At 42.8% G+C, this 16,306-nt stretch overlaps 1 protein-coding gene across 14 annotated transcripts in view; it reads left to right on the top strand.

The window, feature by feature from the left end:
• AAK1 (AP2 associated kinase 1) overlaps positions 1 to 16,306 on the top strand; it is a 151,662-nt gene that overhangs the window by 107,322 nt on the left and 28,034 nt on the right. For 10 of the 14 annotated variants that reach the window (XM_033947974.1, XM_033947981.1, XM_033947975.1 and 7 more), the window contains one exon: positions 15,834 to 15,938. The exons of the other annotated variants lie outside the window; for them this stretch is intronic. In XM_033947974.1, coding sequence (XP_033803865.1) covers positions 15,834 to 15,938 — 105 coding nt within the window. The remainder of the gene's footprint in view (positions 1 to 15,833; positions 15,939 to 16,306) is intronic. 14 annotated transcript variants of the gene reach the window in all.

Below are 16,306 nucleotides of genomic sequence, written 5' to 3'. Positions count from 1 at the left end.
GAACTTTCCGTCTTCCCCCTATTCCTTCCTGTCCTTTCAGGTTGATTATCTCAGAACCCAAAGAATGTTTATTCCGGTGCAATAGGTGAGATGTGTACCTGAGCCTTTTTATGTGAAGTTCACTTCAGTGCCCCCTAAGATACCCCACTGTTCTGCTGGGATGTCTTTGTGGCCAGTTTACTAAGAATACTGGCCCCTCCTACAAGTGGGTCGTGTCCCAATGTCTGTGTGCTGGATTTTTCTCTGTGCCTCCTTTGTACTTCACTGATCTCCTTAGCTCCATCAATGGTTTATTCCTTCTGCACGCATGCCTGCAGGAGTGTGTTCGTTCTGCTCTTCACATTTTATTATTTTATTCAGTGTTTTTAGTTCTTATTTCTTTGGGATTTTTGTGCTTTGAGAACACTGACTTGGCCAATCCCAGTAGGTACCTGTTAGCCAGCCTGCTTAGTTTTCTGTGGAACTCGGGGCCATCCCTGAAGTTGTCTCACCTACTGTTAAGTAGGGGGGTCAAGCGCAGGCTGTTAGGTGCCCTTAGGAGTTTCGGCGTTGTCTCGCAGGCTGCCGGCTGCGGCTTCTCACCTCCATCCGTCCCAATGCACGTCTGTCGGTCTACAGGGTTAGAGGTGCAGTCGGGTATGGGAACTGCCTGTCAGCCTGAAGATCAGCTTTGCAAAGCCATTCCCAGCATGAGGCAGCGATTCTCTAATCCAGCTACTGTGAGAGAGCTGAGGCAGGCTGCAGCACAGATCCACAAATAGGACCCAGTGAGTACAGGTTGTTATAGCCTATGAGATGGATTGGGAGAGGTCTGAAAAGTGGGGTTTTCAAGTTTTCTGCATGTCCCCCTGTGTTCCCTCTTGAAAAATCCTAAAATCATCATTTTCTAACTTGAAGTGTGGAAAATATCACAATTTTAGTGCAAATTTCACAGCTGCAGCCATCTAGGATTTTTAGCAATCTTTTTTTCAAAAGCTCCCTGCTTCTCCAAAACTGCAATTTTTGCCTCAAATCTTTTTGGAATGGAGTCCTTAGGCTCTCCTAATATGAATTCTTGCTGGGATGACACAAATTAGGCACTTCAGGAGTGATCTTGTGCTGTGTGGTGCAGCCAGGAGGGTAGGCAGCACAAAGTTTAACCTCTTCCCTGGTCAAGCAGGTGACAAAATGCTCGGCTAGCCTGGTAGGGCTGATAGTTCCATGCGCATTGCTGTGGTGTCTCTGCAGCCTACAAAATGCACGGTTAAGTCATCAGAGGGTGACTTTGTACCCCGGGAGCTGGAGACTTTCTCAGAGTTGCTGAAACAGTTGCATAAAAAATAAAAAAATAAGATTTGAAGCAGGCATTTTTCCTCTGTGCATTCCTGCCCCACATCTGCTGCATCTCTCTGTGGCATTGCTTCTATGGGTGTGTCCTTGTCACAGTCGGCCATTGTTCCTGGTCTGCCTATTTCTGATATTTCTACTACTAACCAGCTTGCTGACCCCTTGTTTCAAAGTGCAGCACTTACTAGGATGGAGGACCAGGGACTGTATGCCAGATCTTTGGATCCTTCAGGGGCTCTTGAGCCTGGGAATGAGCCCACAGGTCTGTTCTTATTTCATTCTGTGGCTTTGCCGGTTATTATTTCTGAGTCTTGCAAGACTTGTATTTGGTCACTCAGCTGGCTCCATCCTCTTCTTCCTCCTGTCTTGGACAATTAACTAATCAGAGCTCCCTCATTGGTCGAGGGTCGTTACACAGTGGATCAGGTGATCCAGGTGCTGGAGGACTTTGGTTGGATTGTGAATTACAGAACAGGGAGTTTCTCACCTGCGCACACTTGGAATATCTGGGTGTTCTTTTTGACATGGCTGTGGCCACATCTGTCTTCCAGGGGCATGCAGACAGATTCTGTGTTTCCAGATTTCTTCACTTCTCAAGTTCCTTTGGTGTGAGAATATCTTTAGGTCCAGGGATCCATGGCTGCCACGTTAGATGTGGTTACTTGGGTGAGAGTACATATGCATCCTTTCCAGCATGTCTTACTCTCTTGCTGGGCTCCACACAGGGATGCATTACAGAACAGTCTTTGGAGGCTTGGGATGCAATTCTCTGACTCAGGAAGCCCACCTTCTCTTTCTGTGGGTGGTACGCCACCTCCAGGCACTCTCAGCAGCACATGTGGCGGGAGTTGACATTATTCAGGCAGACTTTCTCAGCAGACAGCCCATGGATCGGGGTGTCTGGATGCTGGCCCCAACAGCGTTCTGAACCATTGTGCAGCACTGGGGTATGCCCTGCTTCGACTTCATGGCCACAGCTAAGAACTTGAAAGCAGCTCAATTCTTCAGTCAAAGATCTGAGCTTGGAAGCGTTTCTATGCTTTGATGCAGCCGTGGCCTCAGGGGCTCCTCCTGTATAGCTATCCTCCTTGGCCCCTGATCGGCCGAATCTTTTGGCTTATCATGGACCCTCTGGGCTGTGTCATTCTTGTGTCTCCGGACTGGCCTTGCAGACCGTGGTACACAGATCCGATGTGTCTTCACTAGGGTCAAGACATTCTGTTGAGTGTCCATCTAAACATACTTCTGAAGGGTTCAGTCTGCGAGGAGGACCTGGGTCATTTTGCTCTTATGGCATGGCTCTTGAGTGTGCTGCTTTAGACCATGAGGGCTCTTCTAATGAGGTCCTTGGCACTCTTCTCTTGTCTAAGAAGTTGACTGCTATATCTGCTTCTGGTATGGCGTGGAAGACTTTCCAGCATTGGTGCGCTCAGGACCAAGTGGAGCCATATTCCGTTCCACTTTCGCTGGTACTGGCTTTTCTCCAAGCTGGTCTTACTCAAGGCCTCTCTGCGGCATCCCTTCAGGTTCAAGTGGCTTGGCTCTCTTGTTTTCGAGCCCGGGGCCATTCTTTATTTTTGGCGTCTCACCCTGACGTTGCCAGATTTCTGAAGGGGGCTTTTTGGACCACTGATTAATCTGATGTTCTCTTCCTGGGACCTCAACCTAGTGCTGTCTAGTCTATCCATGACTTCCTTTGAGCCCTTTCGGGATATTTCCCTCTTTGACTTTACACTCGTGATGTTTTTTTCTGATCACTGTTCCGTCAGCGAGGCATGTCTACAGACTCCAGGCTCTTTCTTGCAGTGAACCGTTCCTCTGAATCTTGGAGATGGGGATTTCCTTGCCCATGGCTCATTTCTTCTCGCCGAAGATGGTTTTGGCTTTCTATGTTAACCTAGAGAATGACACGGGGACAAAGTTTTTTTTTTTCCCGTGCGAACTCATTTTCCTGCCCCATTCCTGCAAGCTTCATCCTCATCTGCACAAGCCTCAAAACACTTTAAAATCATAAGTGTTTGAGGCTTGTGGGGTTAAGGCAGAGCTTACAGGAATGGGAGGGACAGCGACAAAACTCGTGGGGACAGGGAAATTGAGTTCTTACGGTCCCTGTGTCATTCTCTATGTTAACCAGGGAGTCCATTTGCCTGTTTTTCGGTCTGCTGATTCAAAGACACAGGATCATGTTTTGCGGAACCTAAATATGTACAGACTGCTTCTTTGCTCTCTGGAGGTCTCAAAAGAGTTTTGTCTTTCTGATCATTTGTTTGTACTGACTCATTCTGTCAAGCGGGGTGCTCACACTTCTGAGGCCATGGTTTCCAGATGGATCTGTGAGACCCTTTCGTCAGCCTACATTCTATCTGGGAAACAGTCTCCTGTTTCCATCGCAGTGCATTCTTATAGAGGTGTGGCTTCTTTATGGGCTGCTGCTTGAGCTGTCTTCCCTGAGGAGATTTGCATGGCAGCAATGTGGTCCTCTCTTTATACATTTGCCAATTTTTACAGAGTTGACGTGGCAGCAAGACAGGACTCTGTCTTTGATACCTCCAGTCTTGAGGGTTGGCACAGTAAGCCCACTCTTAGCTTTTGGGGGACTGCTTTTATACATCCCACTTGTCTAGAATGTGTCACCTATTGCACTGGGAAAAGAGATTATGTACTTATCCTGGTAAGCTCTCTTCCACAAGATAGGTGAGATTCTAAACTCCTGCCCTGTCCTTCCTGTGCCTGTCTTCTGACTCAATTTGTTTTATGCATCTCCAAATTGTAACTTGGATGCCAGTTAACCCTTTTTTTCGGCAGGAGTAGTTTCTATGCTCCCTGGAGGTTTTTGACAACTATTTGCAGCTGATTTTCTCATGTTATTCTTTTGAGCAAAACAATCATTTGTGAATTTGATTGTTATGAGTGCCTCTACTTCACATTGGTTTGGTGGCCCTTGATGCTTGGGTACTAACTGTAGGTGAAGCTAAGGAGCTCAGTGAAGTACAGAGGAAGCACAGAGAAAAATCCGAACTGGATTCCTTCTGCAGATGGCACATGGTCATGGGGACACCACCCACTTGTCTAAAATGTCTCACCTATCTACTGGAAAAGAGCTTACCAAGGTAAGTACATAATCTCTTTTTCTGTGCAAAAAGATACAACCTGCTGGCCCTCAATATGATTTCATTCCTTCAGAGAGGGCGAGCTCATTTTGTGTGCTATGCAAAGAATCCCTGCCTTGCATATGAGACTTTAAGGGTGTGTGTCGTTTTTTTGTTTCCACGTCATCTTCTTCCATTCTCTGCTACTGAGTGACGTATGTGTTTTAAAAGAACAGTACTGACTTTATTGTAGGTCTGCTTCCTTGTACAGATTGTTTCATTTGTATTGGTTTCATGGAAACTTTAAAGATGTGCACACCTATTTTTATTACGGTCATGCCCCTTGCATTCAAAAATGTTTACGTTTTCGCTCTTTGAGGCTGATTCATGTTTTTGCAAGAGATCCAGTGTGTGGCTCTGATGAGGAACAGTACAGTAGCACCCTACTTTCTAGTTGAGAATGTGATTAAGCTGGAAGGGCTTTCAAGACATTTAAATGGAGCTTCATAGGAATTGTTCAGATTTATTTATGATTTAAATTGCTACATTTGAAGTCCATTTTGCTAGTATTTCCACTTTAAATGCTGTTGCTTATCTTAAGATCACAAACTTGGCTTTGTGTTATTGTATATTATTGCATTCTGTCTTTTACTTCTGGTATATGAAGAACATGTAAGAAGTGTCATGGTGAACTATTAATGACTGTGTTCTAAAGAGCCTGAAACCCTTTGTGGTCTTAGGGAAAGGTTGTGGTTCTTGCTTGGGGTCAGTACCTAGCCAGTGGTGAAGAGTAGTCATGGGTCTCTAGACTTCGCAGTTTGACATTTCTACCCCTTTTTCTGTGGTAAGATTTTGCATTTTGGGGGTGTGGCCAACATCTGCCCTGCAGTTGCTACACTGGGCAGAGTGCACTTAATTGCATCATACTTTCTACTGATGCAGTTACAACAACACCATATGTCCAGACCCTCAGTTCTCCCCCCTCCCCCTTCCCAATCGTAACTTAAACATCAAACTCATCCTCCCACCAACTCAGCACTTCAGGGCTTTCCCTGGTGGCTTACTGGCAGAGTAGGAGCAATCCCTGGATTTGCCTAAGTTCAGAATGGCTCTAACCCCCTAGCTGTAGTTTCACAGTACTACACCTAGGGATCAGACTACTTGATATCTAGTGGTGATACTGTGAGACTACTTCTAGGGGTTGGAGCCATCATTTTAAACCTGGATGGCAGTGGAGCAAGATAATCTAGGGATTACTCCTCCCTTGCCACTAAACCACTAGGAAAATGCTTGGTAAATGGGGTAGGGGGAGGGGGTCAAGTACCTTTTTTTGAGTTGAGTTGGGGGATCCTGTTCAGGGTGATAGGGGTTGGGGAGGGCTACGAGGCATTGGGTGCTTCGTGGGTTTTATCCCACAATGTAGGCTGTTGTGGTATCTGCTTCCTAGTGGTGTGATACATTTAACGCCTTCTCTTGAGGTGCTGGGTGTAGCCACTCTACTTGCTACAGTGATAGTACACAATAACAATGTGATGTCCATGCCCATACTCCACCCATTCTCTACCCCATTCCTTCTTTCTGCCATAAAAAGCAGTTAATGTGAGATTTTAGCACAGGACATTTCTTGGCTGCTTATGACTTGCTTAACACATTTTAGTAAACTGTCTCCTTTGTGTCAAATTTGGACTAGTTTGCCAGTATCTCTCTTGGAGATCAACCTGTAGCTGCTAGCAAATGCGGTGTTCTAGAGTTGAGGCAGCTGAATGCTTTAGACCAGGGATCTCAAAGTCCTTCCTTGAGGGCCGCAATCCAGTCGGGTTTTCAGGATTTCCCCAATGCATTGAAAACAGTCCATGCACATAGATTTCATGCATATTCATTAGGGAAATCCTGGAAACCCGACTGGATTGCGGCCCTCAAGGAGGGACTTTGAGACCCCTGCTTTAGACTCTTGGGGTATAGGAGAGGCATGACTTAATGACAACTCAGTAAGTTCGTCTGGATTTAATGAGATTCATTTGAAGTTGTCTTCCTTCCAATATACTATCCTCTTGTGATATTACTACTACTACTTAACTCTCAAGTCTTCCACTTTGCATAATTAATTTTCTCTAAATTAGTTTTGGATGACAGAAAATGTTGGGTATCCAAATGTGAAAATGTATGCGTCGGGCTGATAAAAAATGCTGGAATATAAAACTTGTTTCAAAAGATTTTCATTTGATTTTTTTGTTATTGTTGTTTTTCTTTTTGTAAGTGAAAAAATTTAGAAATGGCTAGAAATGGATTTATTGTCAAACAAATGGTAAAATGCAGCATAAGAGGGCAGTTTTGGTTCATATGCGTTTGAATGACAGACAGACTGACTTGGGGCCAGAATTAGCCAAATCCTTATTCTGTTTGTTTTCAGCTTCAAAACATGCCTGGAGAGAAGGGGGAAGATGCAGATTAAACTGGAGCCACTTTGGTGCTGTGTCTCATGCTGTTGCCGTCTTTTTCGCCCTAATTTTTGACACACAGCTAAACAAGCCTAAGGGCTAGATTCACTAAGCAAACCGATTGTGTACCGATTGGTTTGCGACACAGTTTTGTTCTGACCTGATTCACTAACCTCTGTGCCGATCGATTCCGATCCTTGCATGCAAATGAGGGGAAACGGCATGCAAAGTAGGAAGTGCCACGATTCACTAACAAAAAGCACGCACACTGACTGGGCTGGCCGATCCAAAATCAAGCGACTGCTGAGGACCAGTCACTTGAGCAAAAACCCTGCTCTCGGCCCCGGCCGCTCCTATGCTCTCCTGCTCTGCCTCCCTTCCCTGTAGCGCGAGCCCATGGTTTTTAACACGCTTTAAACCCGCAGGTTAAAACCACGGGTTCGCGAGTAAAAAAGTGAAAAAAAAAAAAAAAGCACAGTCTGCAAATGCATGCGCAGACCATCTACAGGCAAAGTAGATGGTCTGTGTATGTGTCGGGATCGCTACACAGCGATCCGTGTCATCGGATGGGGGCATGCCTCCGAGCGCCCTCATTTGCACGAAGATGGTTGGTGAATCGGTCAGCCTGCCTCCAATCGTCCACAGATCAGAAGGTTAGTGAATCTAGCCCTAAGTCTGCAATCTTCTTCTCTTCCCCCCCAACTCCACGGCTGGCCCTTTCACTTTTGTTTTACGCATTGCCCTGCATCCCTCCACATCCTTTACAGGAGGCTGTCTTCACCACCCTCCTTAAGTCCCGTGATTTCTAATAGCAGCAGCAGACTATAAAAGTGAAAGAAACAGAGCAATCTGCATTTTTTTAGTTCTGTGTTGTGACAGAATTAAAGAGGTGCCAGTTTCCAAAATGAATTAAATGCAAAAGCTGAAGGGGAAGGAAACAAAATAAAAATCCCACAGAAGTCATCCAGAGATCAGAGTATCTTTTTCCACCTGGTGCCTTACCTATAGAATTCTCTACCGCTGAACCTTCCGACCAAAAATTCAAGGTTGAGTTGAAAACATATATTATTTTACCCAGACGTTTCCAGGATAGGCTGTTGTCAATAGTGGTAAAGCACCTGGCTATGGTTTTCTCTTTTCTCTCACCTATTAAAGTTTGTAATTCTTTTCTCTTTCCTTATTTTTTACCGCATATCTAAGTCAAATCTAGGCAGTTTAAAATTGCTGTAGAATTAGGAGCGCTGCAGAAATAAAATTGAGGTAAATACTGAATATTGACAAATTAAGAGGTATAAAGGGAGGCCTGAGTTACAGAGGAAGTTCAGACACAAAAAGTTCATGATCCAAAATGTCAGAAGGTGGGGCAAAAAGCCATCATGAGGAATATAGGAAATCTATATTCTACTTGTGTGCACCACAGTTATGGAATCAATTACCTGAGCAATTGCGAGGGCTTGGTGGTGATTACTGGTTCAGGATTTTGTTAAAAACATTTTTGTTTAGGGAGGTTTATCAATGCTGATTTATATATATATTTTTTATTAAGTGCTTTGAAGTTTATTAAGTAATTGCTGTTTTCATATATTTATTTGTTAAAAATTATGTATGTTTGTTGGAATCTGCCTAGAAATGTTGATAGAACGTAATATAAAATTTTCAAATAAATAAGAGTAGTGGAGGCAAAACACTAGGAAAAAGGCACCGGCCCAGAGGGAAAAGTTTTCCCAAAATAGGTTTTCAGGGAAAATTTAAGAGCTCCTTTTTACTAAGCTGCGTTAGGGCATTAATGTGCGGAATAGCACGCGCTAAATTGCCACGCGCACTAGACGCTAACATCAGCATTGAGCTGGCGTTAGTTCTAGCCGCGTAGCACAGGTTTAGCGAGTGCTAAAATGCTGCGTGCGCTAAAAACGCTAACGTAGCTTAATAAAAGGAGCCCTAAATCTCTCATGTAATGTTTCTAGTCATATCTAGGGGCAAACTGTTCCAGAGAGGGAGCCAATACATTGAACAAGAACATTTCTTACAGTCAAGATGAATTCTGAGGTGAGGTGAGATGAGGTTATTAGAAGATTGTGTTGCAAGGAAGAGTGCCCACAGATGTATATGAGAGTAAGCAAATTAGAAAAAAAAGGTAGGCAGACCAGTATAGAATACTTGATGTGGTAGCCCTTTCAGGACCAAGGGACATATTTGTCCCATAACTTTAAAATCCTATAAATTTTGATTGGGATAGTCTACAGTTCTAAATTTGATATGTACGGATTCCATATGATACTGCCTTTATGTAAACAAACTGGTTCCGACATTCATTCATTAGCGTCGTTGCTAGATTGACGAGAAGATTCACTTGCCACACTGTCCATAAGCCAGAAGTGTGATTTTTTTAAATAAAAATAATGATATTTCACAAAAAAAATCAATTTTTTGGCATCTGCAAGCCCTTTTTACCATAAAAATGTCGTCAAAACCACAAAAATTGGCCTACGATCCTTATGGTCCTGAAAGGGTTAATGACATTGATTTAAACTTATGGGAGACCTTAATGGAGAATAGGATAAGATAACTTTTCTATGGAGATCAGGATGATTAGTGGTTGGATTGAAGCAGAAACATGATTGGAGAAAATGATCTGTTTGAGCATCAGCCTCTGTTTTGCAGACTAGTGGTGATTTATTTCTGTAGATGGACTTAAACATTTTTTTAAGAGCGGTCACAGGAGAAAAATGTATTATCACTTAGCAGAATAAACGTGGCCAAAGAAGCATCATTCATTTGACAAATGGATGCTTACTCTACCCTACTCTATGCTGTATTTTAAACATACTGTTTGCAGTTGGCCAAGCCTACAGAACTTGTTGTCTCAGCCATTCCTTGAGTATGTAAGTTTGTGTGTAATGCTATCTCTTCTCATTGTGCCATGTTACTCATCAAAGTCTGTTCTTCCTTGGGCGAGAGGTGCGCTGAACCTTAGAAATATTCAAGACTTAGGTCTTCTGAACATGAGCGCAGAAATTCTGGAAAATGTTACTGCTGATCTGCTGGGCATATGTGATTGTCATGGTGATATGTGTGGAAAATGAATTATAGGGAAGACATGCTCTGCTACAAACCAAAGATAGACAATTACCTTGGATCACTGATCAATCAGAGAGAGAGCTTAGTAAATTGAAAAGTTTTTTAAAATAATTTAACAAGGTACTTTTAATGAAACTTCAAAGTAACAATGTACAATTGAACAAAGATACAGTACTGAGAGTATACCAAACAAACCACCACACACTGGCTAAGAAATGTTTAAACAACACAGTAAATGAATAGTCAAAGTATTAAAAAGTAAAAGAAGCACAGTCAAGTTTTACAGTTTTTTTTACAATCCCCCACCTCCTGCTAAATAAGAGGAAGAAGAAGAAATGGGGAGGAAATCCAAACCTTTGGAGGGGTACGCAATCGGTTTCTTTTCCCAAACTTTTTTTTTCCATTTAACCCACAGTTTTATGACAGAGGGCAGTGAGGTTTTCCATTCCATAAATCAATCTCAATTTATGTAACCATAAATTGGATCCCAGGCTCTTTCCAGGCTACAGCTAATACTTGCCACCCTGCACAGTAGTAAATTGAAAAGTTTAATTGTGAACACTGAAGAATTAAAATAAGCTTTATCTGCAGACAAGAACAGTAAAATTAAGGATTCATACAGGTATCACCATCTAGACAGGTTTCACTATACTTAGCCAGTGGTTCAGAAAGACTATTTTTACTAGGATGTATAGAACTGGGACAAAGCCTTGACCACCTACTTTTTCTGCACATCAGCCAGACTAGAATATTCTAATGAATTCTGGACTAGTTCCCAATAAAGTTGGAGCTGTACAACCAATGATAATTCAAGACACTGGTTTCTTGACCAGTAGCAACACCAAATATGGCAATAGCGCACCTTGTAGAGATTGGAGAATATGCCTTTCAGGTTGCATTTTGGAGTCAAACAACAAGTTATCTGAGCTGCAGAGAGCTGACAAACTGCCCACTTGCCTACAATTTCAAGGAACCAGTGCACACAAAAACCTTTTGTTTTATCACACACAGCTATTTAGGATACATTGGTGTTATTTTCTTTATCTGTTGTTCATAAGAGACTTGTGTGACTGTGCTGTAAATGCTATCGGCCAAGGCTCCTCTCTCAGAATTACAGTAACCATCAAGCATATGTACTTGTCTAATGTGTTTATTGACTAACTAAAATTTAGACCAAAGCTGGCACATCTGTCTTCCTTTGTCAGTAGTACACAAGAATACTGAAGTTGGCCAAGAGGAAGGCAGGACAACCAGGAGATATCACCAATGGCATTTACTGAGCCATCTTCAAGGGGATGCTGAAAAGTTCTCAGCCCAACCAACTTCTTAAATTATTGGCTACAACAATTGCTGAGATACTACCAGATATCCAGGGAACATGTTGGATGTATAATCCATGAGCAGCTGGGTATGCAGAAGCTGTCAGCCAAATGGTGGGTGCTCAAATCTTTGAATGCTGATGAGAAATGATATTGAGTGGACACTTCCAAGATGATTTTGCAGCATTTTCAGTGAGCTGGTGCCAATTTTTTGGAACGACTAGTTACCGTTGATGAAACATGGTTACACCACTATGATCCTGAGATAAAACAACAGTCAATGCAATGGCGGCACTCAGGTTCTCCAAGGCCTAGGAAATTCAAGACCCAAAAGTCAGCAGGGAAGGTCATGACCCTACAGTGTTTTGGGATCAGGAAGGGCAAAACAATTAGTGCAGGGCAAAACAATTAGTGCAGAATACTACTGTAACTTGATGTGCCAATTAAAGGAGGGAAGAAAAAAGGAGAGGGAAGCTGCAGAAAGGAGTTCTCTTTTTGCAAGATCATGCACCTGCTCACATGGCCGGCAATACAATGGATGTTTTTGAAGCATTTGGGGTTTCAGTTCGTAGACCATCCACCCTACTCATCAGATCTTGTTCTATCTGACTCTTCTGTTTCCAAACCTTAAAAAGAGTTTGAAAGGGTGACAATTTTCAAGTGATTCGGACGCAATTGCAGCAACCGAGCAGTATTTCAATGACCAGACAGAGCAATTTTGGGGGGAAGGGTTACAGAAACTTCAGACACAATATGCCAAGTGTCCTATATTAGTCTATAATGTCTAGTCATTGGATGCCTCTCTTGGCTTGTTCTGAAAACACAATAACAGATCCCTGAATGGTTTTTAGAAAGGGGGAGGGTTGATGAAGGATTGACTGTCCTATTGAAATAGGCTAATATGATAATGCAGTACATGAGATCAAAGCAAGAGTCTCAAACTGGCTGTCCAACATTGTCGCCTAGATGTATCACTACCATCTAAAACTGAATATACCTAAGACCGAACTCCCTTATATTTCCCCTCATTCTCCATTTCCGTGGACAATACTCTCTTCTTCCCTATCTTGTCATCTCGCAATCTTGGGGTCATCTTTGACTCCTCTCTCTCTCTCCTCTGCTCAGATCCAACAAACCGCTGAAGCCTGTCGTTTCTTCCTCTATAATATTGCCAAAATCCGACCTCTCTTTTCTGAGCACACTACCAAAACCCTTATCCACACTCTCATCACCTCTCGCTTATACTTCTGCAGCATGACCTTCTCTGAGGTCTTCCACTCAACCATCTCTTTCCCCTTTAATCCATTCAAAATTCTGCTGCTCGACTTATATTCCACCAAAGCTGCCATACTCACATTACCCCTCTCATCAATTTGCTTCATTGGCTCTCCATTCTTTTCCATATATAGTTCAAACTGTTCTTACTGACTTATAAGTCCATTTAATCTGCAGCCCCCCCCATATCTTTCCCCACTTATCTCCCCTAAGCTTTCCCCCTTTAACTTGGTTCATCAGGTAAGTCCCTCTTATCAGTACCCTTCTCCTCCTAGTAACATAGTAGATGACAGCAGATAAAGACCCGAATGATCCATCCAGTCTGCCCAAACTGATTCAATTTAAATTTTAAAATTTTTTCTTCTTAGCTATTTCTGGGCAAGAATCAAAAGCTTTACCCGATACTGTGCTTGGGTTCTAACTGCTGAAATCTCTGTTAAGACTTACTCCAGCCCATCTACACCCTCCCAGCCATTGAAGCCCTCCCCAGCCCATCCTCCACCAAACGGCCATATACAGACACAGACCATGCAAGTCTGCCCAGTACTGGCCTTAGTTCAATATTTAATATTATTTTCTGATTCTAAATCCTCTGTGTTCATCCCACGCTTCTTTGAACTCAGTCACAGTTTTACTCTCCACCACCTCTCTCGGGAGCGCATTCCAGGCATCCACCACCCTCTCCGTAAAGTAGAATTTCCTAACATTGCCCCTGAATCTACCACCCCTCAACCTCAAATTATGTCCTCTGGTTTTACCATTTTCCTTTCTCTAGAAAAGATTTTGTTCTACGTTAATACCCTTCAAGTATTTGAACGTCTGAATCATATCTCCCCTGTCTCTCCTTTCCTCTAGGGTATACATATTCAGGGCTTCCAGTCTCTCCTCATACGTCTTCTGGCACAAGCCTCCTATCATTTTCGTCGCCCTCCTCTGGACCGCCTCAAGTCTTCTTACGTCTTTCGCCAGATACGGTCTCCAAAACTGAACACAATACTCCAAGTGGGGCCTTACCAATGACCTGTACACGGGCATCAACACCTTCTTCCTTCTACTGACTACGCCTCTCTTTATACAGCCCAGCATCCTTCTGGCAGCAACCACTGCCTTGTCACGCTGTTTTTTCGCCTTTAGATCTTTGGACGCTATCACCCCAAGGTCCCTCTCCCCATCAGTGCATATCAGCTTCTCTCCTCCCAGCATATTCGGTTCCTTCCTATTATTAATCCCTAAATGCATTACTCTGCATTTCTTTGCATTGAATTTTAGTTGCCAGGCATTAGACCATTCCTCTAACTTTTGCAGATCCTTTTTCATATTTTCCACTCCCTCTTCGGTGTCTACTCTGTTACAAAATCTTGGTATCATCTGCAAAAAGGCACACTTTTCCTTCTAACCCTTCAGCAATGTCACTCACAAACATATTGAACAGGATTGGCCCCAGCACCGAACCCTGAGGGACTCCACTACTCACCTTTCCTTCCTTCGAGCGACTTCCATTAACCACCACCCTCTGGCGTCTGTCCGACAGCCAGTTTCTGACCCAGTTCACTACTTTGGGTCCTAACTTCAGCCCTTCAAGTTTGTCCAACAGCCTCCTATGAGGAACTGTATCAAAGGCTTTGCTGAAATCCAAGTAAATTACATCTAGCATATGTCCTCGATCCAGCTCTCTGGTCACCCAATCAAAAAATTCAATCAGGTTCATTTGGCACGATTTACCTTTTGTAAAGCCATGTTGCCTCGGATCCTGTAACCCATTAGATTCAAGGAAGTACACTATCCTTTCTTTCAGCAACACTTCCATTATTTTTCCAACAACTGCAGTGAGGCTCACCGGCCTGTAGTTTCCTGCTTCATCCCTGTGACCACTTTTATGAATAGGGACCACATCCGCTCTCCTCCAATCCCCAGGAATCACTCCCGTTTCCAGAGATTTGTTGAACAAGTCTTTAATAGGACTCACCAGAACCTCTCTGAGCTCCCTTAGTATCCTGGGATGGATCCCGTCTGGTCCCATTGCTTTGTCCACTTTCTGTTTTTCAAGTTGCTCATAAACACCTTCCTTCGTGAACGGCGCAGAATCTACTCCATTTTCTCATGTAACTTTGCCAGACAATGTCGGTCCTTCTCCAGGATTTTCTTCTGTGAACACAGAACAGAAGTATTTGTTTAGCACATTTGCTTTCTCCTCATCACTCTCCACATATTGGTTCCCAGCATCTTTTAGCCTAGCAATTCCATTTTTCATCATCCTCCTTTCACTAATATATCTGAAAAAATTTTTGTCTCCCTTTTTTACATTTTTAGCCATTTGTTCTTCCGCCTGTGCTTTCGCCAGACGTATCTCTCTCTTGGCTTTTTTCAGTTTCACCCTGTAGTCCTTTCTGCAAGAGACAGGTAGCAAGAGACTCCATCCCTTCTATCTTTCTGTGCTGTATGCCTGGAACAGACTGCCTGAGTGAATACGTCAAACTCCGTCTCTAGCATTATTGAAATCCAAGCTTAAAGCCCTTTTTTTATTTTAGGCTGCTTTCAACTCCTAACTACCATAAGATAACTAACTACCGGTATATCCATCCTATCATTTTTCCTGCAAGAAACTTCCCAACCCCTATATGTTCCGTCTGTCTGTCCAAATTAGATTGTAAGTTCTTCCAAGCAGGGACCATCTATTTCATATTAAATGTACAGTGTTGCATACGCATTTCAGCGCTATAGAAAAGATTATTAGAAGTAGCAAGCTTCCAGCACTCCAGAATGCAAACAGTAGCCATATTTTGTTTTATATCCTTTCTAATCTCATTTTGGCAGCTACCTGTCTCTTGCACTCACATAACTACTTATACAAATGAAATATATATGATTTTCTGTTTATGTACAAGTTGAAAAGAATTTCCATGTGCACTGCTATATTACACCAGTGGGCGTATCAAAATAATTCATGTTGGTTCAGTCTGTTTCCCTTTGAAATCTATACCGCTCTAGAAACTGTGCATTTGAATGCAGTCTTTTACTCTTTCAGATATTTGTAATGCTTAGTCTCCCATTCTTGTCAGTTTGTCAGGCTGTGCATGTTTGCATTTTGCTTGATCTCGCTTTAGGGAGGGAATTGTTTCTAGGTTTTTATTTTATTTTTTTTTCTTTGTGTTGGTTTTATCTATTTTTGCTGCTTCCAATCTTTGCTCCTTCCCAAGCATCCCCTTCCAGTCTTGCTAAACAAACCAATTCCCCATTGCTAACTGTGTGCTTTGGTACTTCTAACATGCTGTCTCTGCTCCTTGCTTCCATTTCCTTCTGTGCTGCAGAGGATGCTAATCTGATAGCAGGCTTTGATGTCCCCGAGGGCACAGAAAAAGTGGCTGAAGATGAGTTTGATCCTATTCCTGTGTTGATATCCAAAAACTCACAAGGTAAGAGGGGGTGGGGAGAGTTTTAGAGAACCCTAAAACCAAAATGAAAGCTGAATATCTTTAAGATAATTAGTCTACTTGCACATTCCTGACTGGCCCATTCCCACCAAATTTATAAAATCATACTTTAAAAAAAATAATAATAATAATTTGCACCATGCAACCCCACCTCATCCCTGGAAAGGAACAAACCATCTCATGTCTGAGTGGCATCAGCAGAAAAGCATGTATCCTATTGCGTTCATTCATTCTTTAGGCCAGCTTTGAATTGGCTTGTTATTTGGAATGAAAAATACTGGCCAAATAAGATGATTTTTTTAATTGAAAAAAAAAAAAAGTATATAAATAAAGCCTTGTTTTCTAGCCCA

The sequence above is a fragment of the Geotrypetes seraphini genome, chromosome 6 (assembly GCF_902459505.1).
Source record: "Geotrypetes seraphini chromosome 6, aGeoSer1.1, whole genome shotgun sequence".
Classification (NCBI taxonomy): Eukaryota; Metazoa; Chordata; class Amphibia; order Gymnophiona; family Dermophiidae; genus Geotrypetes; species Geotrypetes seraphini.
This window is presented reverse-complemented; position numbering and strand designations above follow the sequence as displayed.